The 26,904-nt window shown below is 27.6% G+C and overlaps 1 protein-coding gene across 8 annotated transcripts in view; it reads right to left on the minus strand.

Moving 5' to 3' along the window:
* Positions 1-5,003: 5,003 nt before the first annotated feature.
* LOC119689858 (sodium/hydrogen exchanger 6) overlaps positions 5,004-26,904 on the minus strand; it is a 31,880-nt gene continuing 9,979 nt past the window's right edge. Inside the window, exons 3-15 of one of the 8 annotated variants that reach the window (XM_038104783.1) lie at positions 24,611-24,735; positions 24,356-24,550; positions 23,997-24,286; positions 23,772-23,913; positions 22,525-22,833; positions 22,350-22,461; positions 21,106-21,259; positions 20,999-21,050; positions 19,219-19,251; positions 16,505-16,674; positions 16,336-16,444; positions 14,784-14,945; positions 5,004-5,135 (exon numbers count right to left, since the gene is read on the minus strand). In XM_038104783.1, coding sequence (XP_037960711.1) covers positions 5,058-5,135; positions 14,784-14,945; positions 16,336-16,444; positions 16,505-16,674; positions 19,219-19,251; positions 20,999-21,050; positions 21,106-21,259; positions 22,350-22,461; positions 22,525-22,833; positions 23,772-23,913; positions 23,997-24,286; positions 24,356-24,550; positions 24,611-24,735 — 1,931 coding nt within the window. In that variant the 3' untranslated portion in view covers positions 5,004-5,057. Of the gene's footprint in view, positions 5,136-9,817; positions 9,910-14,447; positions 14,478-14,540; positions 14,946-16,335; positions 16,445-16,504; positions 16,675-19,218; positions 19,252-20,998; positions 21,051-21,105; positions 21,260-22,349; positions 22,462-22,524; positions 22,834-23,771; positions 23,914-23,996; positions 24,287-24,355; positions 24,551-24,610; positions 24,736-26,904 lie in introns of those variants that run through there. The other 7 variants (XM_038104784.1, XM_038104786.1, XM_038104789.1 and 4 more) reach the window with 7 other exon arrangements.

Consider the following 26,904-nt stretch of genomic DNA (forward strand, 5'->3'; position numbering starts at 1 on the left):
AATGGTTGGGCAAGATATAAGCTGTGTCTTTTAAAATTTTTATAAAATTTTATTTTTTAGTTAAAAATTCAAATTATAATTCAAAAGACGAGAAGACCCTACAAATCTTGATTATTTAATAATTTTGGATTTATTTTGATTCTTTTCGTTATAAATTTATAAATAATTTTATTTGGGTTATATATAAATTAAAATAACTTTTAATAATTTTTATCATTTATTTATGATTAAATGATCCATTGTTAGTGATTATTAGTGAGTATTTGCGAAAACAGCGTCATTTTTTTGAAGAGTTCTTATCGATAAAAAAGTTTGTGACGTCGATGTTGGATTAAGATTCACATTTAAATGCAGAAGTTTAAATATAAAGTCTGTTCGACTTCTTATTCTTACATCATCTGAGTTGCAACTGGTGTAAGCCAGGTTGGTTTCTCTCTTTGATTCAATAAAATATTTAGTACGAAAGAATTAATATTTATTTTAAAAAAAATATTTTAAGAATAAATTTTATTACTATTTTGGCAGATTAGTGCAGTAAATTTAGAATTTATTTATATACATAAATTTAAAAATTATGTTTTTAAGTGAACTTATTATATCTTCATTGAGAAGTTTATTATTAATTATTTGAGTTTTAGTGGGTGTAGCTTTTTAACTTTATTTGAACGTGAAATTGTAGGATATATTCAGATTCGTAAGAGTCCAAATAAAGTTGGATTTATTGATTTATTGGATTAATTGCATCATTAAATTATTTACTTATCCATTAATATCAAATTATATATCTTATTATTATTCTACTATTTTTTAATTATTTAAATCTTTGTTAGTGTGAATATGTATACCTATATTAAGGAGATTTTATAGTTTTAATTTGAGTTTATTATTTTTTTTTAAGAATTACAAGAATAGGGGTTTATACTGTAATAACTGCAAGATGATCAAGAAATTCTAATTATTCATTATTAGGAGGTTTACGAGCTGTTCCTCAAAATATTTCTTATGAAGTGAGATTAGCTTTAATTTTGTTATCATTTACTTTTTTTTAATTGATTTTATAAAATTTCAATATTATATTTGATTTCCTATAGCTTTTATTTGGTTAAGAATTTGTTTAGCAGAAACTAATCGGACTCGATTGGATTTTGCAGAGGGGGCATCAGAATTAGTATCTGGATTTAATGTAGAATATAGAAGAGGGGAGTTTGCATTAACTTTTTTAGCTGAATATGCAAGTATTTTATTTATGAGTGTATTATTTTGTGTATTTTTTTAAAATGCAATTTATTTAATATAATTTTTTTTTCAGTTAGTTTTTATTTCTTTTTTATTTATTTGAGTTGGAGGAACTTCACCTCGGTTTCGATATGATAAATAAATGTATTTATCATTAAAAAGTTATTTACCAAATTCATTAAATTTTCTATTATTTGTAATTGGATTAAAAATATATTTATTTATATGACTTATTTTTTGTGAAGTTAAAAGAAAATTTTAATTCTATCTTATATTTTTAAAATATATGCTTATTTCAAGCTCATTAACTTAAATTTTAATTTTAGTAAATTATCTTATCATTTATTATTTAATGAATTAACTAAAGGTACAAAAAATAAATAATTGTTAGGATTTGTCCAATTTGTCCAACATAAGGTTCTTCAACTGGTCGAGCTCCAATTCAAGTTAATAAAATAACAGTAGTTAATATAATTCAAAATAAAATTTTGATTAATAGAATAGAATTGTAATCCTTGAATTTTTTTTATATTATAAAAAAGTATAATTACTATTAAGACGATTACAAATATCATTCTGGTTGAATGTGAATAGGAGTAACTAAAGGGTTAGCTGGAATGAAATTATCTGGATATCCTAATAATAACGGATTCATTAAAGTTAGTAAAACTAAAAAAATAATTAGGATAATAAGTCCAGTGATATCTTTAAAAGTGAAATAAGGATGGAATGGAATTTTATCAATATTTGAATTTAATCCTATATAATTATTTGATCCTGTTTGATAAAGAAATAAAAGATGAATTATTGTTATTGCTAAAACAATTATAGAGGGGTTTTGAATAACAAAGAAAGAAATAAAGGACAAACACAAAAATTTATTTTAATTTTATTGAAGTTTAGCTGACCATGCAACGCTGTTTCGAGCATTGCCAAGTACTCTTCATCAGTGGTCTTTGGAAATAATCGAATTTTATTTAATTAGTTTATAGTCCGTATATAATTTGTTCGGACTGCAAGTGCCAGGCTTAGAACTCGTGCCTGTCAAATTAAAAGCGATGACTAATCGTGTTTATCCACAAGAAGGCTGCACAAACTTTCAATGCTCAAGTTCCAGGTTTTATTAAGTTCCAACTAATTAAATAAAATTCGATTATTTCGAAAGACCACTGATGAAGAGTACTTGGCAATACTCGAAACAGCGTTGTATAGTCAGCCAAACTTCAATAAAATTAAAATAAATTTTTGTGTTTGTCCTTTATTTCTTTCTTTGTTATTCAAAACCCCTCTAAAAATTTAATAAAGCTTCTTTGTCCCTATACAAAGTAAGTCTAGCTTAACAGCAACACTAATACTTTATTTTTTATTTATTCAATAAAAAAAAATATGATCTATCGAATATAGTAAATTTGTGAAACCAATTTAAAGCTGTTGGATAAAGGATGAATTTGGCAGGAAACGAGTTGGCAGGATACTCGAATTAGCTGTATGATCAGCCAAAAAAAATAATATAAAATGAATATTTTTTGTTGTAGTGTTCACTACTGTTCGAAAAATCTCTTTATAAAGGATGAATAAAGTTTAATCACAAATAACTTATATATACCTAAATGTCCAACAACCCTTTTGAAAATTTAAACACAACTTTTTGTTAGCCAAAATCCATCTCACTAACACATTGAATCATATTTTATTAAAAAAATTTAAATTTTATGATATACTTTCACAACACTTATGCATTTGTTTATTTTAAAATATTTTTTAATCATAGGAAAGAACTGCACCACTTTCTTACTTCAATGTTTGTGTTCTTTAATTTATATTATCCGTGTGAAGGACTATAAATTGTTTTCATTTCCAGAACGTCGTTATATCCCGGAGCTATTCGTCGAATTTGACGAGTAAGTGCGGTTCAAAATTCCCAAAAGGAACTTCACAGACAGATCCTGTTCGAATGTTCAAAAATCAAACGATTTTCAAAATTTTAAAATTTTATTGAGCTTTTATTTTGTATGGCGTTATCTACATATATGTTGTCTGTACTTAATCCATTCCAAGCTGTATATATGAGTTCTAAATAGATTTTACCATCCTTACGACTTAATGGTTTTTTCATCTGCGGTTAACTTTAATTACTATTTAATAGCACACGCATTCATATCTAGTTTATTTCTAACTTCTTAAAACAATGAGTTTTCAATATATTATGTATGAAGATTTTTTTGCTTACTAGATAGCTTTATTATAGAGCATATACATCAATAAAAATACTTGAAACTGAAGATGAAGTGACAATTGAGTAATTTGCCGTCATTATTGAGTCATTATTTTGGCTTAATAATGATTAAGTTTTGGTTATTGTAGCCTGTAAGGACCTATAAAGCAGATAACATAAAACGAGAGGGGAGGGCATTATTGGGAAGTGAGGAAGTGATGGATTGGGTGATTAGTGTGATTTAAATTAAAGTCAACTAGGATCAAGACGGAGAAACCTTGCCACCTGTCTGTTGTGTTTCTAAAATTCGATTGGATTCATGTTTGTGTGTGCGTTTAGGCAGAAAAACAGATGGGTGACATCATGAATGGTAGAGTTGCAGTTAGGGAATACATTGAGAATTGGTGTATTTACGCGTGACAATTAATTGTTCAGTACATGGCTGTATCCTGATCTTGCTGCACGGGTAACAAGTCATTCTTCGTGGGAGATATAAGACAAGGGCCTATTTCGAACATTGTTGCAATGCAACCGTGGTCTTAAATAGCATATTTCATCTATGGGAATAACTGTTAGTCCACGTTTATATTCGACATCACTTGTGTTAGCCGCATTCGATATAAACATGATATGAAAAAAAATTATTACGAATTCATCTTGGAGATATGACTCTACTAAACATGATGGCAATTATTAATTGTAATAAATTGATTTTACATATGGGAACCAAGTAATTCTGATATATAAATTTTCAAAATTTGTAATTTTAATTATTAAGTTTATGAATTACTTATTATAAATTATGATTAACTACTTCCTTTAAAAAAGTATTCATAGCTATGGTTGTAACAAAAGTACGTAGGAGTAAATGGTATTTCGTATTAAATAACTTTTTGGTTTATCAGTTTGGCACCAGGTTTTCATCACAGTAGGCACGGTGCAAATTAATTTGTTTAGTGATTATTTTAAAGCTACAGTTACGCTTACAGTAATGTTCAGTAGAAAGTATCTAAATATGCTTCAAAGTTGAGGTACGAAAAGCGTTTACCTCTGACATTACAATGGATCATTATTCGAGCTTAAGTGAGCTTTGGTGCATATAGTAGACATTCCAACCTAACATCTATGAAAAATAACAACTAACTATGAAGTTTATTTAAATAAATGATCACTTAACACCATTTCATTTTGTACACTTTTTCTAAGCAAATACAATTTTATTTTTAAATAATATAAATATTTATTTTTATTTGCAGAATAGGTTGCAATTATCAGTTTGATCAATATGTTTTATTTATTTAAATAAATTTTATTTTTCATTTTCAAAACGTTGTTATACAAAAATTTTCATAGAAACTTTTACACAGTATTATATTGTTTTTATTTTTTAAATTTATTTTTAATTATGAATAAATTAATTTAATTTTTTTTAAAAATATTTAAAACATAATTTTATTTAGGTTTGAATAATGTAAGTTAAAACGGTAAATTTACTTGAAACAACATTTTTAAACAATTAATAGAATTTTTTAAATAATTTGTATATTTTTAAATATATGTATATAGTTTTATAAGAATATATAAATAATTTTTATTTAGTACTATTCTATAAATTCTTGCCATAAAATCCTAAAAGCCTTATTCGCGTTGACACCGGACTTTGCGTATGTTCCATAATTTCCATCTGATCATGACAGTTTCCAGTATTTTTTCGACATATTTAATTGAATTATTTTATTTTTTAATACATTTATTTAAAAATTATTCTTATTCACATTTTTTGTTCGAAAAAATATTAATTTTTTATAATGTTGCAATATTGGGGAGTAGCGAAAAATATAATTAACAATAAAAAAGAAAAAAATAAATATTTTTATAACAATTTATTAACTTATTTATTATTAATATTTATATAAATGTTTATAATTTTGTTTATTTACATATGTATTTTAATATAGCTTATTACCAAGATATTCGTTTAGTTTCCTACATATTATAATTATTTGATTGTGTGTTTTGTGTGCAAATGTTAATGGGCTTTGGTATGGTGTGTTTATATTTTATGATTGGTATAAGATAGAATCAATATAATGATAAACCCTCATAATTAGAAACGCAAAATATGGATATAAAATAAACTATTTGGTTTAGATGATACTTTGCTCCCTTCTTTGATTTTGAAAATTTCTAGATTTAGAAATAATATCTGAATGCCCTAATTAGTTCAAGTGTATGTTAATATCCAAAAATCCGCGTTCTAACATAAAGAAATATAGAGATTATAAACGTTGAAATTTAAAGTTGACACCAAATCTCATCAATTTTTTTTCGAAATGAAACAATTTTGTAATTAAAAATAACAGATTCACATCTTCACAGCTTATGAATACCACATAGATATGTGAAATAATATACATTACGTTAGGTTAGGTTATATCGGCGATCCAAAGGGGATTTACTTAGTCCTATAGGCCCAAGGTTAAAACTATCTAGAACCTTTGGCAAAACTTTTGATGTTATTCAAAGGGAGGTCCTGAAGTTCGCCAACATCCTTAAAAAAGAAACCCTCTAAAGTGTTAATACGGCTCTGTGCATGTGCCAGACAGAAGCAATCGTAGATTCTTCCCACTTTTTATTAAAAAGTTCAGCACAGGAAGATATCAGCAATATGCTCAGATTGTGTAGGTGTTCCGAGTGGTTTGCTGAAGCACCTCATCTGGTTAGTTCGACGGATTTGCAATTGTCGAAAATATGCCTATGACCATGAACCCAGATTAGAGAGATATTGAACTACGTCGACATCTCATTTAGAGATGTGTAGCAGTCAAAGACTGTCCTAGATATAAATTGAACTGAACTCAAAGACTTTAAAGTAGCTTGACTACCCGATAGTATATATATATTCCATTCAAAATATATATAAATGTTGTAAACAAAGTTGTAATTATCAATTGCAAATGACGTAAATAACTCTCTTTGAATGGTATGCTAAAACAATTCATGAATTGTATATGTATAACTGAAATATGTATACCTATATTACTGCATGATTTTGACTTTTAGGGTACGTTCGTTTGACAAGGAATTTTGGTGAAAAGAATCTTACTTCTCAAGGTTGAAAAATGTCTTTTCTTTCGCTCATTCCCATTTCTAGTATATCCCAGACTTGTTGCAAGAGAACAAGTATCTGCCCGAACATATAACAGCGTTGCGAGCGATATGGACAATGCGGGGCTTAATTAGATTGCACCCTTTTTTTAAATTACAGTATTTGTTGTCATTTAATTTAGGCAACTGATGTGTTCCTTTTATTGTTAGTATTGTTGCTTTTAGTCTATACTCTATATATTTTTGCTACCGCTAGTGTTGCTTTAATGAATGAAATCTTAACTACATGCGTTAAGTTATTTTGAACTGCTAAGTACACTTTGGTAATGAAATCACTTTTCTTTTGTAATATAATTGTTTATAATGTTATTATTGTATAATACACTAAAAATATTCTATATGTTACAAATTTTTTTATTTGTTTAAGAAAAATTTGTGGACAATTTTTTAACTTAGTGTACAACAGAGAACTGTAACGAGTCATAATTTTAACACTCAGAATATACTCATAAAAAAACAAATACACTACTTATATGTATTCACATTCGCCACAGATGTGATTCATAAGTATATTCGTTAACAAATGCCGGTGCTAATGAATCAGCTTCACAAGCATAACATACGTACACATATCTAAGTAGAGTCGCATGAATGGTAAATGATTCATGAATTATAGCATATACTCATGTGAGTATGAATATACTCATCGAAAAAGAGTGACTCGATCACTTGTAGCATTCGTAAAAATTGTGTGGAGTGTGATGTTTGCTAAGCAAAACATTTGAGTGTTGGGTTTTATGCTTTTGGTGACCAGAGTATAAATCATTATAAGTACTATCAGCTGTATGTAAGAATCAGGTGGAGTCGAATATACGAAAAGGGGAGTCAGAATGCATAGTCAATAAAGCACAGTCAATGAATCAAATGTTGAGTACTCATTGCAGTTCTCTAGTCTACAATATCTTCTACATAGAAATTAGTTAAATACTTGCGTTCATTAATGCATCCAAATGGTTGTAAAACGCTTAATGCTGTCCCTAAAATTTGGGAGTTCTGCTCTCCCTAAAATTAGGAAGTTCTGCTCTCCCCAATGCAGAATTTATTCCACTTTCTCCACCTACCTACATATTTTATTCAACTGATCAAATAGCAACTTCTCTCTCAAATAATTATTTTTAATTCGTTTCAACTTTTGGCAAATTTTTTATTTTATTTGCACTTATAGTTTTTTTTTTAATTTCTAATTTATTTACTTTAGTAATAAGAAATGAGAAAAACTTTATGCGGTTTTTTTTGACGAATTTTTAAGAAATGCACAGAAAAGAGTTGGGTTTATGTATGAATTTGTGCAAAAATAATGTTAGTGATCAAAAGAAAAACAAAAAGCAACAAATTTTAATAACAAAATACAATAAGCCACAAAATAAAATAATATATTAAACATATACAACATAGAAAATTTTAAAATATAATTAAATGCAGCAATAAATGTTTTAACAGTTCATATACCCATAGGTATAAGGGGGAAGAGAAAAAACGAATTCCCTACTAAAAAAGAAAAAAAAACATTATACTGAAATAATTAATAAAGTTTACTAAAGCTGTCCGAGAGTATTATTATTCCATAGGTCCTCTTTTTATTATGAAAGATTCATTCGGATATAGTATTGTCCACGTATGTCATATTATTGAATATAATAACATGGTATACTATTAATGCCATGATTAAAAATAATTACAAAAAATTTTTACTTTAAGTCATTATCTTCATAAAAGTTTCTAAAAAAGGTTCAATTTGCTAGCATTTCTATTCAAAAAAAGTCAAAATTTAATAAGAGGTGATACAGTATTTGCAGATATTACTACTTCCAGAACTACTATTCCAATTTATTTGAAAGCATAACACTATCAACACATTCATCTCTATTTCTTATGCTCATAGTCTAGTTATATTACTCAAATACTGTAACGATATCAATACTGGAGTACCAGTGGCAAACACAATAAACCAATAGCACTCACAATGCCATATATTCTATATATACCGTAAAAGACTGACAGCGGTCATATTGAAAGGTATATAGGTTGGGATGGCAAGTTCGTTATTTGATTGTAAGTAATCAGTTTAATGTGTGTACTCTTTATTAGTTCATTTTATATCCAACTCGCTAAAAGATGTAGTTACCGAAACTATAATATATAATATAATATTTTTAGCAAATTCCATTCTCTTATATAGATTTCCCCATAGATAGGCAAATCGTGCTTATTCGTAACCGATATATTTGAAATATATATTACAATAATTAAACTGTATCAGAGAAAAAAAGGTATAAACTTAGTTTATTAACACTTAGCTTGTAAAATTACAGCCGATTAGGGAACTATGCTAGAAGATTGAATCTCCCTTATTTATACCTGTCACTGTTGTGGAGAGGATGATGAAAATGCGTCACAACTGCTTCGTTATTACCCAGCGCATACGCGGCACTATTTTAGTATTTTAAGGACCTGCTTTTTGAGAATCTTAACCAGTCAATGTGGTTTTTAAACCTTTGAGTTTTTTTTTATACCATAACACAATTGGCCAATAATCGGTATAACCTAACCCGACCTATGAATATTGTTCTCATGGTGCTAAGCTGTGATGATTGGCCGGTGATGCTAGTCAATGTTAGTTTATTCATTCGCTTGAAAGTATTCTTATTCACAAGATAAAGGTATTGCTAGGAACGACGCAATAAATACTATATATATTTTAATCACTGCTTTCAATTTGAATGATAAATTTTGTTCACATCGGCTAAATAAAGAAAATAATTCTATTTGCAATAATAAAATAAATATTAACACATAAAAGAATAACTTTATTAATTTTATATGAATTCCTCTATATTTTTATTTTGTTCGTTAATATATATATGATTCATTAAGTATATAACAAAAACTAAAAAAAAATTAAATTTTTTTTATAAATTATTTTCGTTAAATAATATCACTGCAATATTTTTAAATATAATTTATATCTAATTAAAACTTAAATATAATTTTAAAAGTGACAAGTACTCGCATTTAAAATTAATTTCATTTGTAGTAAATTTAAATCACAAAACAATAGGAATAAATAAATTCAATTACATATATTGTTTATATTAAAACTATAACAACGTTTAATTTATGTACTTTTAAAGATAAACAACCTTAAGTTCAAAAAATAACAAAATAAAAAATATTCGATTTTATAATAGAAATTTTAAATAACAATTAATATTTAAATATTTAAATTTTATTAAAAAAAATTCAAAAAAATTAAATAATTAATTTAAAGCTGCACCCAAGCTCCTATCAGGCTGAAAACAAATAAAAATCATCTAATTTAATGTTTTATATTATTAAAAAGCAAATATATATTATATAAATATTAAGAAAGGAATATGATTAAGAAAAGTAGAACAAATACAATTAAAACAAGAAACAAATCAAATTACTTGAGAACAAAAAAATAAATAGTGTGCAAACATAACATAACACATAACTATATATAAAAAAATTAAATACTTAGGCCGCGTACGAGTTCGAGTAAATTGAGGTAAAGTAAATTGAAATTTCCTAGGGATTTTTTGCACAGCACTTATGTAAATATTTATTTATTTATTTATTGCACTTATTTATTATTTTTGGTTAAAAGTTTTCAAATTTATTTATTTATTTATTTATTAAACATCATAAAATTTTCGGAATGGTAACATCTAATTTACCTAATTTTTATCCAATTTACCCTAATCGAAATTCTGGTAAACACCAACATTCGCTGCTATACCGACATAATTTACTATTTCCCTAAATTTACTCGAACTCGCACATGGCCTAATTTTTAAAAGTAAAGTGCGTTCAGAAGAAACATTTAAAAACATTGCAGAGAACTGTTTCTTAACCTAAAACGTACTGTGAACCCGAAAAAGCTTCAATGTGCTTTACAAGGACCCGTAAAAATGTATTCCTACAAAATAATTTTGTTAAATTTGAAAATACAACATTCACGGATCATTACACTGGCGGTTAAGCAATCTTGTTTTATACTATTGTGATTTGGTTCAACTCTAGCGACATACGATATTTAACTTTGTGAGGTAAAAACAAAATTCGCGTATATATTTTATTCATATCCAATTTTGGTTAGTGCAAATAACGATACAAGTTTAATTTTTATTAATAAGATTTAAAAAATTACTGGTGTTGTCAAAATTTATTGGTTTTGTACGTTGCTATCATTAGACGTGTTTCATTTGTAGCACATATGTATATGCGCTCAATTTGTGTATGGGAGATACCGAACATGGTAGACAAACTTGTAAGAAGAGGCGTGGCTTCAACAATGATAGACCCACAACCATGCTGTGGTCTAGGCAAAGGAAGTCTATCCATTCTTATGAACGGCGCAGAGGAAAAAGAAAGATAACTCTATTGTGAAAGGCTACCAAGACTATCACAATCTAAAATGCTTTTAGGTACTTACTACCTAAAACATTTCAAAAATTGTATAAAACAATCAAAAAATTACCTAAGAATTATTGCGGGATTATTGACTGGTTACTGTAGATTGAACAATCACCTATCGAAGCTAGGACTTCAATCCAACTCAAACTGCCGATACTATAGAGAAGAGAGAGAAACTGCATACCATATGCTTGAGGAGTGCCCGGCACTGATGCACAAGCGGAAGAAACCCCTAGAAGGGTATTTCATGGATCATAAGGATTCAAAACTAGAAAAGATAAGCTCTATACTGTCTTTGAGAAACACTCTAATCCGACTAAGGGTCACAATAGATTTTTTAGGTCGCAGTGCACTATCCCTTCTTTTGCTAAGTTTTTAAAACCGTTAAATCATTGTTAATAAAAAAAAGGAACAACTTATACGTGTCAATGTATGAAGAAAGGAGACGACAAAATATTATATTTATCGTCAGTTAAGTCTATTTAACACCACAAATGTACAACTGTACAGACTATTGTGTTGCATCAAAATATGAATTTTGAATAGTCCATTTTCTGTAACTCACAAATATTTATATTTTAATGTAGTTCAATTAAATATCAGCAATTTAAAAACAACGGTTTTCCTAAATTTGGAAATATTAAACTTCACAATATGAATTTATCATCAATATATGTATATAAATACAGTCTATGTAGAACCGATAAGACTGGTCTCATAAAAATAAATAGCATAGTGACATTTATGAGTGAATGAGTGGAAAGTGAATGATGTAGCCTTTATCTACTTACTGTGAAATTTGAAGTTAATACTCTTCACGCTTCGTTGTGACTTCACATTTTATATATAAGTTAGTCGAAAAAATAACATGAAAAAGAGCACGAATATTAAAAGCAAATGTGACACAGAAATATACTAAAAAAAAATACATATCCTGTGTTTTTCAATAATTTTAGCCGATTTCATAACAATGGCATGAGGACTTTGCAAACGTCATCGAGTATCACGAACAGAAACGACTTATTACGAACAAAACATTGAAAAAGTCTATAAAATTTTTTCGAAGAGATCGCTGCGTCTCTGTTAGAATGAGATATTGCTGTACTGAAAAAGACAGTCTATGGTATTTTGACTAAAAATTGTGCAAACGGGCGAAAGGTTTCAGTCATTCAAAAGGCTTTGTCACATACACCACAGGTAACTCCGTCTGACAAGTATAATCAATCGATGTTTGGAAAAATTCATTAAATATTTTTAGCGTTGCGTTAACGTGAAAGGAAACTTTTTTAAATAAATAGGAATAAAAAGTCAAAATAATAAACGCTTTGATATTACTTGAGACTAGTCTAATTTGATCTGGGATAAAATTTGTTTATTGATAAATCACAGTGACAATCCGTTCTTTTTCGATTGTTTATGAAATCTTACTTATAAAGTATTTCTATACCATATAGGTTTGTATTAGGTTTCGTTAAGCTGTAGGCATCAAAATTCTACAAACCACAATAAAAGTCCCTTGGTATGTCCGTTATGTGACTTCTAAAGAGTTACGACTTGTACCATTTATTGAATACGTCAAGAAAAAGACTGTGAAACTATTTGCTATAATATATTAACATAACATAGCAATTCAATATTAGACTCACTAAATACCTAAAGAACCTACCTAAAAGAAAAAGATATACCCATTTACAATGCTCTATAATATGAAGCTAGACAAAAATTGATAGTACAAAGTAATACTTTAGGAATATACAAGCGACCTTAATCGTAAATATAGTGAATGGCACTATCTTAATAAATAGACTTACATATAAGTTTAATTACTTTATAGAATTTATGATAAAAATATATAAAAAAAATTGAGAACAATTCGTACATGTAGACTACATTTTTCGATTAACGGATTATCAACAAACAATTTAGTCACATTTAGGGCAAATAGCTTTCAAAAGATCATTTCATCAAAAAAATAAATCACTGTTTTTGATTTGAAGAACTCATAGGTTTAATTTTCATACTTTTATAAAAAAAAAACGTGGCTATAGAAAATAGTATGTGACTTCAACAAGGCGGTACCACAAACTATACTATACATTCCATTTTGCCTTTGTTGTCCGGACGTGTAATTTCTAGTTTTAATGATGTATATTGGACATCAGGATAATGTGATCTGTCAATACTGATCAATACTTTTTTTGTGCATTTACGCAAAGACTTGTAGAGATTCCGGGGAGATGTTTGAAAACGAACATCTCTCCACACTATTGTCAACCAAAAAGTGTTTGTAAAATTATCTTAAACTGATCTAGTATTGTAAGACGTTCCGTAAAGGATATTTGAATGTATTCAATGATAAGGTCCAAGTTTTCAATTGGATGATATGTTGTTTCAATAAGATACTTTTACAAGTCATACAATGGAATATTTGAATTTGATTTTATACATCGTAACTAATGCAAAAGTCTAAAAAATATATTGAAATAAAAATCTCACCGAAATCTCAATCAGAAATGTGTTTTACGTTTACTTTTGGAACCACAAATGGATAACCGTTGGAAACGCAGTTTTATTATCTTCAAAGTTAATCGATATTTTAGCTTCAATGTATTTATAAACTATATTAAATAATAATGGTAGTCCTTTTAAAATCAAATAAACAACATGCATTTCTAGCATACAAGAAGGGGCAAGAGAACCACATACCCTTATTAGTTATTTCTATTATAATATATTTATTTAGAAATGGTTAGTGATATTAGTGATTAGTAATGTATTAATATGAAGGTGTATTAAACAACCTAATAGAAAATTAGTATAACTTTTATTTATTTTAGTTTTTTCTTTATTATATAAAATTGTTAGTAACGATACTAAGATCAACTAATGGTTGATACGTTTCTTTTAAAATATTTGACTTTTAATTAATTATTTATAATAAAACAAATACATTGAATATTTTTTTTTTACAAATTTGCATATCATCAACAATAAAAAGAATCGTAAATATAAGTATAATTTTTTATTAAAAGAAATATATAAATATTTTTAATATTTTTTAAGTCCGCAACGAAAATTTTATGTATTCGTGTTAGTTTATTTTAGTAATAATAGTAAAGAAAAAATACACAGAAAAAATATGAAAAAAAATTAAATTTAGTTGGACTAGTGTTTAATTTTATTTAATTAATTGGAGCATGCAACTTATAAGCTAATAGTTATATGGAATTTTTAATATTTAATATAATTTCATAACATATATTAATAGAATACAACTAAAATACTATATTTCAATAAGTTCTGAGATTGCTCATAAAATTCAAATATACAAAATTATATACAAATAATTTAAAATACTCGCCAAACAATTTTTTAATATATAAACAAATAAAATAATAACAAATTAAAACCACAGAGCCGACTGAAAAGAATTAGAAACAATATTACATGAACCTATTTATTAATAAATTAAATATGCAACTAATTAACATAATTAATACTCCTCACTTTGGTATTCAGATAATGGCGTTTTTAAGTAAAATTGATTCACAAAACACATTTAATATTGTATACGTTTGAGTTTTGCGTTACGTTAAGTTACATAAAATTTTTTGTGGTTCTTTTTACTAAATATATGTATTGGTTTTTTAAATAAATAAACAATTTAATCTCGATTTTTGTAGCTAGCAAATAAACTGCGATCATCTGCGACAAAACGTATACTTACACGATTGATGGAGCTGCGTCGTTGACCACTTGATGCAATAAAACCTGCACCAACATTGCCACTGCCAGAACCACTACCGCCTCCACCATTATTACGCATAAAATCATCATCATCGACACATATATCGGAATCAGAGTCGGAACGACGTATACCCACACCATCCTGTGAACATGCATAATACATAGAATTATATCATATGCGCAAAGTCCCCGAAAATAGATTTATAAAGCACCAGTCAGCAGTATGAGTACATTGTTATTGGAATTATGTAAAAGTAAATACATGCGGTTGTAAATAAATAGATTAGTTAAAAGCTATTAAGTTGTTATGATGTACTTAAAACATACATTATATAAATTTTAATACATATATATATATATATATTGGCTTGTTTGAAAAGTCAGTTACACCCCTTTATAACACACTTCAATCTATGTTAATTCGAATCGATTTACGTGGAGGCGTATGTATAAGCAATAAAGCACATTCAATATGTGAATTAAGGGCTGAGCTTCTGAACCGTGTTAGGTCTATGTATCAATACGATCAGTGGTAAATAAAACGTGATAAAAACTCTTTTTAGCTCTGTTACTCTTACTGCAATGATAGTTTAATTTTCGAAATATTCTGAAAATTAGTATTCTTCGAATTTTCCATTAATTAAAGAGATTATGTTCAAATTTGGTTACTCGAATTTCTTTCGAGCAAGTCATTTTTTGAAATTTGTAAATAAATAAAATTAAATGAAACCAAATCTGGTTAATACGACGGATCAATCATCGATATAATCCATATTGAACTCTAACCTTTTGCTGAATAGAGCTCTAAGTAAAAAAGTCTCATTAAATACTAGTAACGTGTATATTGTGGAAATAAAATAGTTAAGGATATTTAACGGGTCACCATGGACTGCGTTATCAGCTTAACAAAATGGGTCTGTTCGAAGAGATAAATTGTCGACTCTGTTTAGAAGCAGACGAAACTTCCAGTCACATTCTCTGTGACTGCCCGCAAGAGCGGTACCGTGTGTGTTAGTTTTTTATATTATTGGTGAAAATAAAATAATATTTAGTGATTTGGATGTTTCGGTAAACCGGATAATCCGTGGACGTAATTGGTCGGATGATCTCGAACAAACTATGCTTTAATCAACAACATCTCTTCTACAAATTCAACCACCAATTTCTGGAGTTTTTGAAATATGTTTAAATTTGTTCTGTACGTTTACAGCAGAGAAAAATTTAGAGTGCAAAATTAATATTATTAATAAAAACTAATAGTTAAATATAGCATAAAAAATGTGTGTTGAAATAAAAACTACTCCTAAAATATGATATTAAACCGATCTTCTAAAGTTTATAGTTATTAAATTTATATAAATCATGATAATAAAAAACCCTAATAGCTTTCATTAAACCTGTAAAACCTCTTGGCTTAGTCAATTGCGTCAAATTGGGTAAGCTTCAAAAATCAACTTTATAATATGGTTTCTCAAATAGTTTACAATAGAATATTGAAATGTGAAACATTTGAAAGGTAATTATGTTTGCACCTGTGTTAGCTGCTCTGTTGTTGTTAATAAACGCGCCACAGGGTTGCAACAAACTGGTAAAGTCTCTAATAGTGTTGGTCGTGAATGTGTCAGCAATGGTTTCATATATCTGCAAAATGTTGAGCATTTGGTAAATTTAAACAACATCAGACATTTATTTAACACTCACTTTGTATCGAAGTTCCCCCAAATTCTGGCAAGAATTGCTTTCTCATTGCTGCGTCTACAATTACCCGCACTTGAAGCACCAGGTGAAACTCCAACACCAATGGTATTATCTGCCCCACCGCCACCACCTTCTAAGTCTCCGGTATCCACATCCTGTAAGTAGCCATCGGACTAAATTATTTAAAAAATATAACAAATCAAAAAAAAAAAAATTTAGCAAATATATTTTAATTGATATTATAAGTTTAATATTAAGTGTAAAAGATAAATATAATTAAATTATTTTATGTGGTTTTAAACTAAATATAAAATTCGTAACAAACTTTTAATTAAAATAAAAAAACATTAAAGTGTAGATATTCATTTTGACTAGTACGTATAAACAATTTTTCTTAAACAAAATATACGAAATTATACTGAGTTTATAATTCAAATATGTGCGTTGTACATTATTTAGGATCGATACAAAATGAGACAGATGGAGAGATGTTTATAGAAAATTCATAATTAAAATATACAAATGACAATAGTACGGAATTCTCAGAGTATTACTATTTAGAGCCAATACAAAATGAGACAAATGAAGAGAGAAGAGATGATTATGTAAAATTCATAAATTAAAACGTACAAATGATAATGGTAGAGAGTTCTCAGATTAAACCTTGCTACTATAAATTCATAGTACCAAATCATGATTAGACTACAATCGCTTGTTACTTTAACTGACGACCCTCACTACAGTCCAATGTATAAAATACAGGTCAACTGATTTTAAGATAATTATTTAGTTTTTAATTGTACAATATATGTACATAAAAAACGGGCTATTTTTTTAGGAGATATATTTTACAATAAATTGACACTCAAACACCTGACAAATCATAACGCAAAGACATATACTATGTTGAATCAAGAATCACACATAATTGGTTTATATATATTTGGAATAGGTGTCCGATAAAAACGATTACAAAGTGTAGCACCATAAGATCATAAGGTTCATTTTGGTTTGAGAAACTTTGTTAGGCAAAAAAAACAACGCACACAGAAGTGTGTCTATATCCACATAAAACATGGACATAAAAGCGATTCATTAGCTATCGATGAATATTGAAGAACACAATGTGTGGTGGTGTTTACAGACTGGAAGCAATATTGGACTGCACTTTAACATAAATAGCGCTTAAATTTAAATCAAATTTTATTATTATTAGTTTTTACTTACGATCTTATATATGGTTCTGTATTGACTTCTAAAAATAAATCCATGTTTATCGAGCTGTAGCTTGGATTCTTACATTATAATGATTTAACACCGATTAAACATTCATTATGAAGGTATTTAAAGTCTATAATGTAGTATATGCAGCCAAATCAACAATAATTAATAGACTACAAAATGAAACATGACTTAGGAAATACGATTGAACCATTTTTAAAATATTAGGGATTTTTTCGCTTAAGATTTTTCTTAAAGATTTCAACTTTGAAGCATCATAAACAAAAAATCACCTTCTGTATTTATGACACTTTTTTTAGGAAACACTTTGTATAAAAGAATATAAGTAAATTAATCAAACATTAAAGATCACTTAGGCCTATTGGCTCATTGTGTTACCGTATAATAAAGAAATTCAGGGTTTAAAACCACTTAGAACATTTGGCGAAGGTTAGTATGATGTTTAGGATCTCTTTAGTTTCATTTTAAAAAAATAATTCAAGTTTAGGTGTTATGCTTGGAACGTCATTGAATGCGTGTTAAAAAAAGAAAATTCACTGGAGAGCGTGAAAAAAGAAATCCGACAAAATGAGTAGATTCCAAGAACGGCCGGATCTACATCCCGGAGGCATTCTTCAGTTTTGACGGTCGAGTACCGTTCAACACTTTCAAAAGAGATTAGACAAGCAGATCTTAAAATCTTAAAATTTTGGTTTTATTAAACAAAATAATTGCTGCAGAAAATGTAAACAAAAAGAAAAAACATTTGTATGGAGTTATTTCTCAGGAATAAACGTATGTTGGGTTATATTTAAGTCTAACAAATTTAAAATGTTATTTCAAAATAAATATTCTATAAAAATATTTTAATTATATGTGTATTGAAATGCCTTTTAAACATATTGTAAACCATCAGACAAACTCAATGATAGAAATGAAATCAAATAGTAATGCTCTGCGCAGATGCAACCACATTTAGTAACTGAATGTGGTTTGCATGTAAAAACATACAACGATATTGGGACAGCCACAAAGTGTGAGTTAATTGAACTTTGTGGAACTGTAAATTGTAAATCTGGAAATTTCCAGATATGAATTTTCTTTACATACCGCTCGAAAAGTTGATTAAGTGAAGTACATAAAATACTGCGATTAAGCTTATCAATAATCAATAAGTTAGTAATATATTAATAAATAAAACACAGGGACAAATTGACTAATGGAGCGAAAGCACTACACCATAGCAGATCTTTTGTACAAAAAAAAGCAAATCCCTAATCGAAGAGTAAACGCTTTGCTTGCTAAATGGATACGTGAACTTCTTTTGTCGTTCACACGTAGTTCTTAAGGGGACTACGTATAAACAAATAATAATTTTTGTTGTGTATCATCTGGAATATATATATGAGCATAACAACTGAATCAGCAACAAAAAAATAAATAAATGTGAAAACATAAAGTGCTTAGTAGAAGATTTAACACATATAAAAACATACCGCGGTTGCTGTATTTTCCATTGAATTGTAAACCTTTTTGTGGTGTTTTTTTTTGTATGATAAATTATTTGAAAATTGCATTAAAAATGGAAAAAATTTTGACAAATATATTATTAATTTATAAAAACATTTGAATTAGCTTTATATTACATGTAAGGTGCTACAAAAAATTCTAAAGCGAATATACAAAAACATTCAGCAATTTTAAGAAATTATAAACCTTTCAATCTAATTACACAAAATTAAAAAAATTAACCGAATACGAGTATATATGCTTGTATATATTGATTAATATATTTAGGTTTTAAGACTACATAAGCTGATTCTGTATAAATGTTCTTTACTTTTATTTAACTATGTAAATATCATTAAATTAAAACACACTAATACGTTCAATTGTATACACACTATAAACATACTAAATACATTTAACAAATTATACATGTTAGACACTTTCCTTTGAACACATTTTATACATTAAAAAAAAAATTGCACATTAAAAATATATGTACATATACTACAATACATATACTTAGGGTGTGTGAAAATCTGCGCCCAAACTTTAAATCAACTCTAAATATTATCTTCTGTTCTTTAAAAATTACGAAATTTTAATAATTGGAAATGATCAATTTTAACAGAATTAGATGAAGTTTACCGAAACTCTATGTCATCGCACAATGACGTAGCAAGAATTGGATATGGGAACTATTATGCATCTGACGCCACTAGCAGAAAGGCGTCAAATGATACTCAAGACGAGTAATGTGACAAAAAGTAGATGTGGACGCCAGTTATGCTAAGATGCTTACATTTAAGGAGTTGGTTTACGGTTTAGGAAAAAAAAAAGGTTTTAGGCAAATTCATAACAATTGACGAAACGTAACTTCAAGACGTTTTAATAGACAATAGTCTTCTGATGGAGCTTCAAGCAAAAAACCTGAAAAGGATGTCATTGTTGTGAGAGGGGAGATTATTTGGAAGTAAGAGTGGATTAGAGAATAAGTGAAATTTAATGGAAATGGGATTAAGACGAAGAAACGTAGTCACTTATATGAGGCGTAGCCAAAGCTCGATTGGACTCAGGTTTCTGTATGCGTTGGGACAGGAAAACAGATGGATGACACATAGGGGGTAGAGTTGTGGTACACATTGGAAATTGACACATTTATGTGTGACAAGTAACTGTTAAGCGCAATACTCTACTATAGCAACTAGAACAGTTTTTACTGCACGGAGAATGCGTTGTTCTTCCTGAGAATTGTTTGACGGAGCTTATTGCGAACTTTGTTCCAATACAACCGAGGTCTAGAAAAGGATACTACATCTGTGTGGAAGACTGTTAGTTCTAGTTTATATTCGACCTCACTCTTGTTAGCTATGTTATTACCATTGCAATAGGTATCCTGTTATGGTCAACGAAGAGAGGGTTCGACAGAGGGAAGGGTGCATCTTAAACATGATGCCATTTGGGATATCCATCTTTGTGCACGCAAAATTTCACTCAGAGAGCAAAAATTCTTGCCACTTTAATATTGGCAACCGTGCTAAATCGAAATTTGAAAGACTTTAAAACATATCACTGTTAAGAGGGACTTAAAGAATTAAAGTATTGTTGGAAATATTCCTTTTTATGTTGGGCGCAAAACTTTCAAAACAAATTTTGTATAATACAATAAAAATATAGAACATTTAAACATACATGTGTATTCTAAAATTATTTTCAAAACATTTATAATAAATAAACTTAATTAATTAAAAGGCGACTGTTAATACTCACGCTGCGAACTTGATAGTTATTTAATTGTTCAGTCTCTTCATCTACACCCACTCTGAAAATTATGAATATTATAAATGTATTTATGTTGTTGTTATTTTTAAACTTACGGTATTTTAAGCCAGTTGAGCAAAAAGTTAGCAGCACCGCCCTGTATTACTACAGTAAATATAACAATTAAAGATGTTGCAGTAAGCATTGTTTGTCTTGCTTCGGATACAGTATTTCTTATAGCTAATGCAAATGACATGGCTCCACGTAAACCTTAAAATAGTTACAAATTTTGCTTATTAAATATAAAAAATTAAATATTTTTAAATAATTTTATATAGGTAGATAGGTTGGAGTGGCGGCCTTGTATCCAAGAAAGCCTACTTGTCCTCAAATAATTAAATGTTAAAAATTAAATACTTTTAAATTATTTTTTATAAAGAGATTTTTTCGAATAGTAGTGAAATACAACAACAAAAATTTTATTTTTTTTTTATATTATTTAATTAATTTTTTTTTTTTTTTTTTTTTTTTTGTATAGTATAACTATCTATTAAGATTGCAGATTGAATAATCACCTATCGAAGTTAGAAATTCAATCCAACTCAGATTGCAGATACTGCAGGGAAGAGAGAGAAACGGCATACCATGTGCTTGGGGAGTGCCTGGCAATGATGCATAAGCGAAAGAAACACCTAGGAGGGTATTTCATGGATCATAAGGATTCAAGACTGGGGAAGATAGGATCCATACTGTCTTTCATTAAAGAAATCGGACTTGGAGAAATACTCTAACCCAACAAAGGGGCACAATAGATCTTTTAGGTCGCAGTGCACGATTATTATTATTACTCAATAATAATAATAATCTATTAAGATTATTAAGATTAAAATTAGTGTGATGACATGATTGTCATCACACTAATGAGTTTAAAAACTCTCACATTCAGTAAAATTAATAAACGAAATTATAAATTTATTAATTATAATATCTCAAAGAATTTAGTTTTTATATGTTTTCTTAAAATGATATAAATTTTTGACGATCGATGTGAAAATGTTATAGGAAAATACGTTTTTAAATTAATTTTTGAAAACAAAAGCATGGATTTTTTCTAATTGGAAAATAAAATTGATAATTTAAAATAGGTACATATATAGGTCATTTGTAGAAAAGCAAATTACTTACTAATTATTCAGTAACTAATTAATTAATTAGGTTGAACCCATTGAACATAAAAGGACTAACTCTTCTAGCAAGAAATAACAAATACTTCACTAAATTAAAATAAAAATATTAACTAGTTCTTAATAGAAAATTATTATTTTTAAACAATTTCAAAAAAAAAAAAAAAAAAACTCACCAGCAAAGAAAAGCATATGTTGAAAATTAGATGAGATTATTGGTTTTCGATTTAAATTCAAAAGCCAGGATAAAGGATAAATATTCACTGCTCTTCCAAAAGCGGCACAAATCTTTAATTAAAAATACAATGAATCAAGATTTTAACATTTAGTTATTTGTAAACTTTTACTTACAAAGCCCGTAATTATAAACACAGCATCAAAATGATGTTTGGGAAAGGTAAACATCGAAACGCCAATATATGAAAAAATGAAATTTTCAGCTAAAAAGTTCAGTAATTCGAAAATTTCTTTTGTTCGAGTACGAGAATTTTCTGATAAATTATTGTAAGTGTAGTGCGCCTGACATATGCCACAAAACAGCACAGCTACAACACCAGTAAGTTCAGATGCCTCCGCAATAAGGAACGTGCTATACGACATAAGCACAAATAATGCTGACTCCAATAAAGGAAAATCTCGCACGCGAGTAAACTTAGTCAAGTGTGATATGAGTTAAGAAATAAACTATATATTGAAATCTATTAAATATACTTATTTGTATTTCTAAATATTACATATAAATGTATAATTATATTGTTAACTGCAATATTAAATATTTGAGAGATTACCATAAAAGTAATACGTATTGAAAAACATTATTAAATACATAATGCAATTACCCGATTATATTACCAAATTAACATAACACAAACAATAGTGTCGAATAGTTATTTCAGTATAACAGACTTAGAAGAATTTTTCTGATATTTACACTTACAGAAATAATGCTATAAATCACATCTATTTTGTTCAAACCAAAAATTTTGTCTTGAGAGTAAAGAAATTTCAGTTCCCTACTTAACCGATTTCTTATCACAATCCCAACATGATTTTTTTTTAAATATTAAAAAACTCATACGTTGTGTATACATAAACATTACATATATACATAAACCAAACTATAAACCAATCCAATATTAAATTTAATATCAATAAATAAATATTATTACTATTAAATAATATCTTAATATTACTGTATTTACACTTTCTTTGATGTCGCCCACATACAAACTTGCGTTCTTTTCCTTTATGTATTCACAATAATCATAATAATAATAATCATAATAATAATAATCATAATAATAATAATCATAATAATAATAATCATAATAATAATAATCATAATAATTATAATCATAATAATAATAATCATAATAATATAATCAAAATAATAATAATCATAATAATAATAATCATAATAATAATAATCATAATAATAATAATCATAATAATAATAATCATAATAATAATAATCATAATAATAATAATCATAATAATAATAAACGTTATTAATAATAATGGCAGTATAAGTTAAAATAATAATAATCTTTCATAGTGTTCATAGTATTAATAATTATTGTTTGGTTTGAAAAGGATATCAATGCCGTAAAACAACCCATTGTGGCACCAATTAATAGTGAAAACATGAAAATACAGAAGAAGTCACTCAGAGACTTGAAGAACGCGTTAATTTCAAATTCACCCGTACTTGAATAATGTTCTCCGTAGTTTTGAATTGCACTAAAATATTAAAATATACATATGCATATATATAAATATATATATTATTATTAAGGTTTAGTTATTACATAATAAATATTTACCCGCTCAATACAATAGCTACAGCATCGTTAAGTACAGATTCACCAAATACTAAGGCATATAAATTAACATCCACGTGCAAATCGTGGAATATTGCCAGTATTGTCAATGGATCTGTTGGTGATATCAACGCTCCAAAATACAGCGTGTCCAGAAATGTGTAACTGCTACTTAAATATTTTGGCATCAGTTTCACACAACCGTACATAATAGCACCGATAAGGAACGCTGATAGCGTCGTTCCCAAAATAGCAAATGTTAGTATAGCACCTAAATTACGAAAGAAATATTTCTGAGAAAACATATATATAATGTTAATTAAATAAATGAGTTCTTCTTATTTAATATATTAAACTTATACCTTTTTTAAACTGTAACCAGCATGAAATATAATTGGTGGTAATATAATATTGAAAAATATTTCCGGATCAAAAGTTGCCTTCAAGTCAATTTCATTTTCATCGACATCATGAACTTGGCCACGAAATACATAAGCGTATGTTTTATTTTCAATAGGCTCCTTATCGGTGGTATTTTGTGCTAATTTTCCGGGAAACTATTAAAAAAACAGTATTAAATGATTTGAAAAATATAAAAAAATATTATATAAATTTACGTTGAGCCAAAGCGTATCTGGTGGTATAGTTTGGTTGAACTTTGGATCACCTTGTGGATCAACCACCAAATGTATAAGTGTTGTTGATGTGTCTGCATATCTTATAACAGCACCAACTATCAGACCTACAATGTAAAAAGTTTCTTAGTTTTTAATCAAATTTTAATTAAATATTTTTTTAGAATCTTTCGTTAATCGCATGAAGTTCATAAATGTATTGATCTTTTTCAGAAAAAGTGTGTAGAGTAATGCAAAGATATGTTGTACAAATATGGAAATGTGACATGTTCCATTGGAACTTTATGTAGATATTACAACTTATCATTCTCTTGACATATATCAAAAATATTTAAATATTTAAGCGGCATTACAAACTGCGAATGTCTTATGTTCATAACTGAGAGACTGGCCGTTAAGGATCTATTTTATATTTGTAATAGAAAAAGAATAGTATATAGAAGCATGGCACAACAAATAAAAATATTAAGATACATAAAATTGGCTACATATGAACTAATGTAAAGATAAAGATCTGGTTTTGGTTCCAAAATTATAATAATTCCAAAATAAGTTTACAAAAAATTATTGAACACTTCTTCCATTTTGAGTAACCCACGCGTAGACTGAAGAAATGTTTTCCTGGATAAAAGCAATATGAACCAAAAAGGGACTTAACTTTAACGAAAAAGAATTGAGATGAAAGTTTGTAGAAATATGATGAACATTAACTCTGCATTGAATTTTATGATTTAATCAAACGGAATAAACGGGGTATGGAAGACATAAGAAGCGGATAAAAGTAATGAGTTGAAAAGATATACCCCTTTGACTTTTTAACTGGGTGTTACAACAGAACAACAAAGTTTCAATTTTAGGATTAACAGTAACAACGTATGTAGTTGTGTTTTTTCGAATTATTCAAATTTTTTGGGAAGAGTTCCGTTTTTCCGTTAGCAAATTTCTGATTCTATTTTTGGAGACGATGGGAGGGGCCTTACAATAATTAACTTTAAATTCTTTTTAGAAGTTTTAAAACATTATATTTCTAGTTATTTAAATAGCTAGTAGTTAGTCAAAGTTGAATACACAATTTGTTAGTTTTATTATGTACTGCTACCATATAGACTTTAACCTACCTCTTTATCCCGTTCCTTTTGGGTTCCAAGTTAAAGCATCATATTTTATAAAGCTTGCTTTATAAAATTCCTGGATAATGGAAACATAATGTGGAGTATAACTGGTTACTGTTATTGCTGGTTATGGGTTTAAGTTAAACAGTCAATGAAAAGTTTCGAGGAGTTTATCAAAAATTTTACAAACACTGATCTCTTTTCAATTATTTTTTTAGTTTGCTGCAATCCATTACATATTTGAAAACATCTATATAACTTATATATCTAAGAACTCCACTTACTTCTATCATCGGTGAAGCAAATTGAATGGAATACCGATACAAACAAGAGTATTGATTGAATTTCTTTTTATTTAAATTTTTTTTTGTAATTTTTAATCAACTTATTATGAGAATAAATTGAATAAATAGTATCCTATTTTTAATTTTAATTTTCTAGAATTATGCAAATCAATAATAATGAAGTTCAAATTTTATTATGAAAGTATAAGCATTGGAGAGAACAGAGGGAATTTTTTGTCATCCACGAAGGCTACTGCTAACTTTGTATCCCACTGAATATTCACGGATTAAATTAAAAAAAAATCAAAATTGAGTCAATACGTAATATTTAAATATATATTTCATACATTTATTATGGAGATTTAAATATACATTATAAAATTTTTAAAATTCAAATTAAGAACAAGAACAGAATATTTCTTTTGTCATTTAAATCCCTCAACTTCCTAATAACAATAACTACAACGACTATTAAAAGCAAGTTCAGGTATCAACTATAAGAAAAAACATTAACCCAGAAAAGGCATTATATATTATTATATATAAACATTTAATATATATTATTATATATATTATATATACACATTTATTATATACAAATATATATATATATTTGTATATATAGTATGTATATGTATATATAGTATATATTGAGAACTTTAAAAAGACTACCATCAGATTATTAAATTCTAAAGTAAAATAGAATTATAATCATTCATTCATTAAATAAAACAAATAATTTTTATTATTTCATTTAAGCTAATTTGTTTATTAGCAAGCATTATTTTAATGCCTATATACATATTGTATAAAATTAGCTCAAATAAAAAGAGAAATCTAATAAACCAGGCTCTCGTTAACATTTTTCAAATCATTTATA

The sequence above is a fragment of the Teleopsis dalmanni genome, chromosome X, assembly GCF_002237135.1.
Source record: "Teleopsis dalmanni isolate 2A chromosome X, ASM223713v2, whole genome shotgun sequence".
Lineage (NCBI taxonomy): Eukaryota > Metazoa > Arthropoda > Insecta > Diptera > Diopsidae > Teleopsis > Teleopsis dalmanni.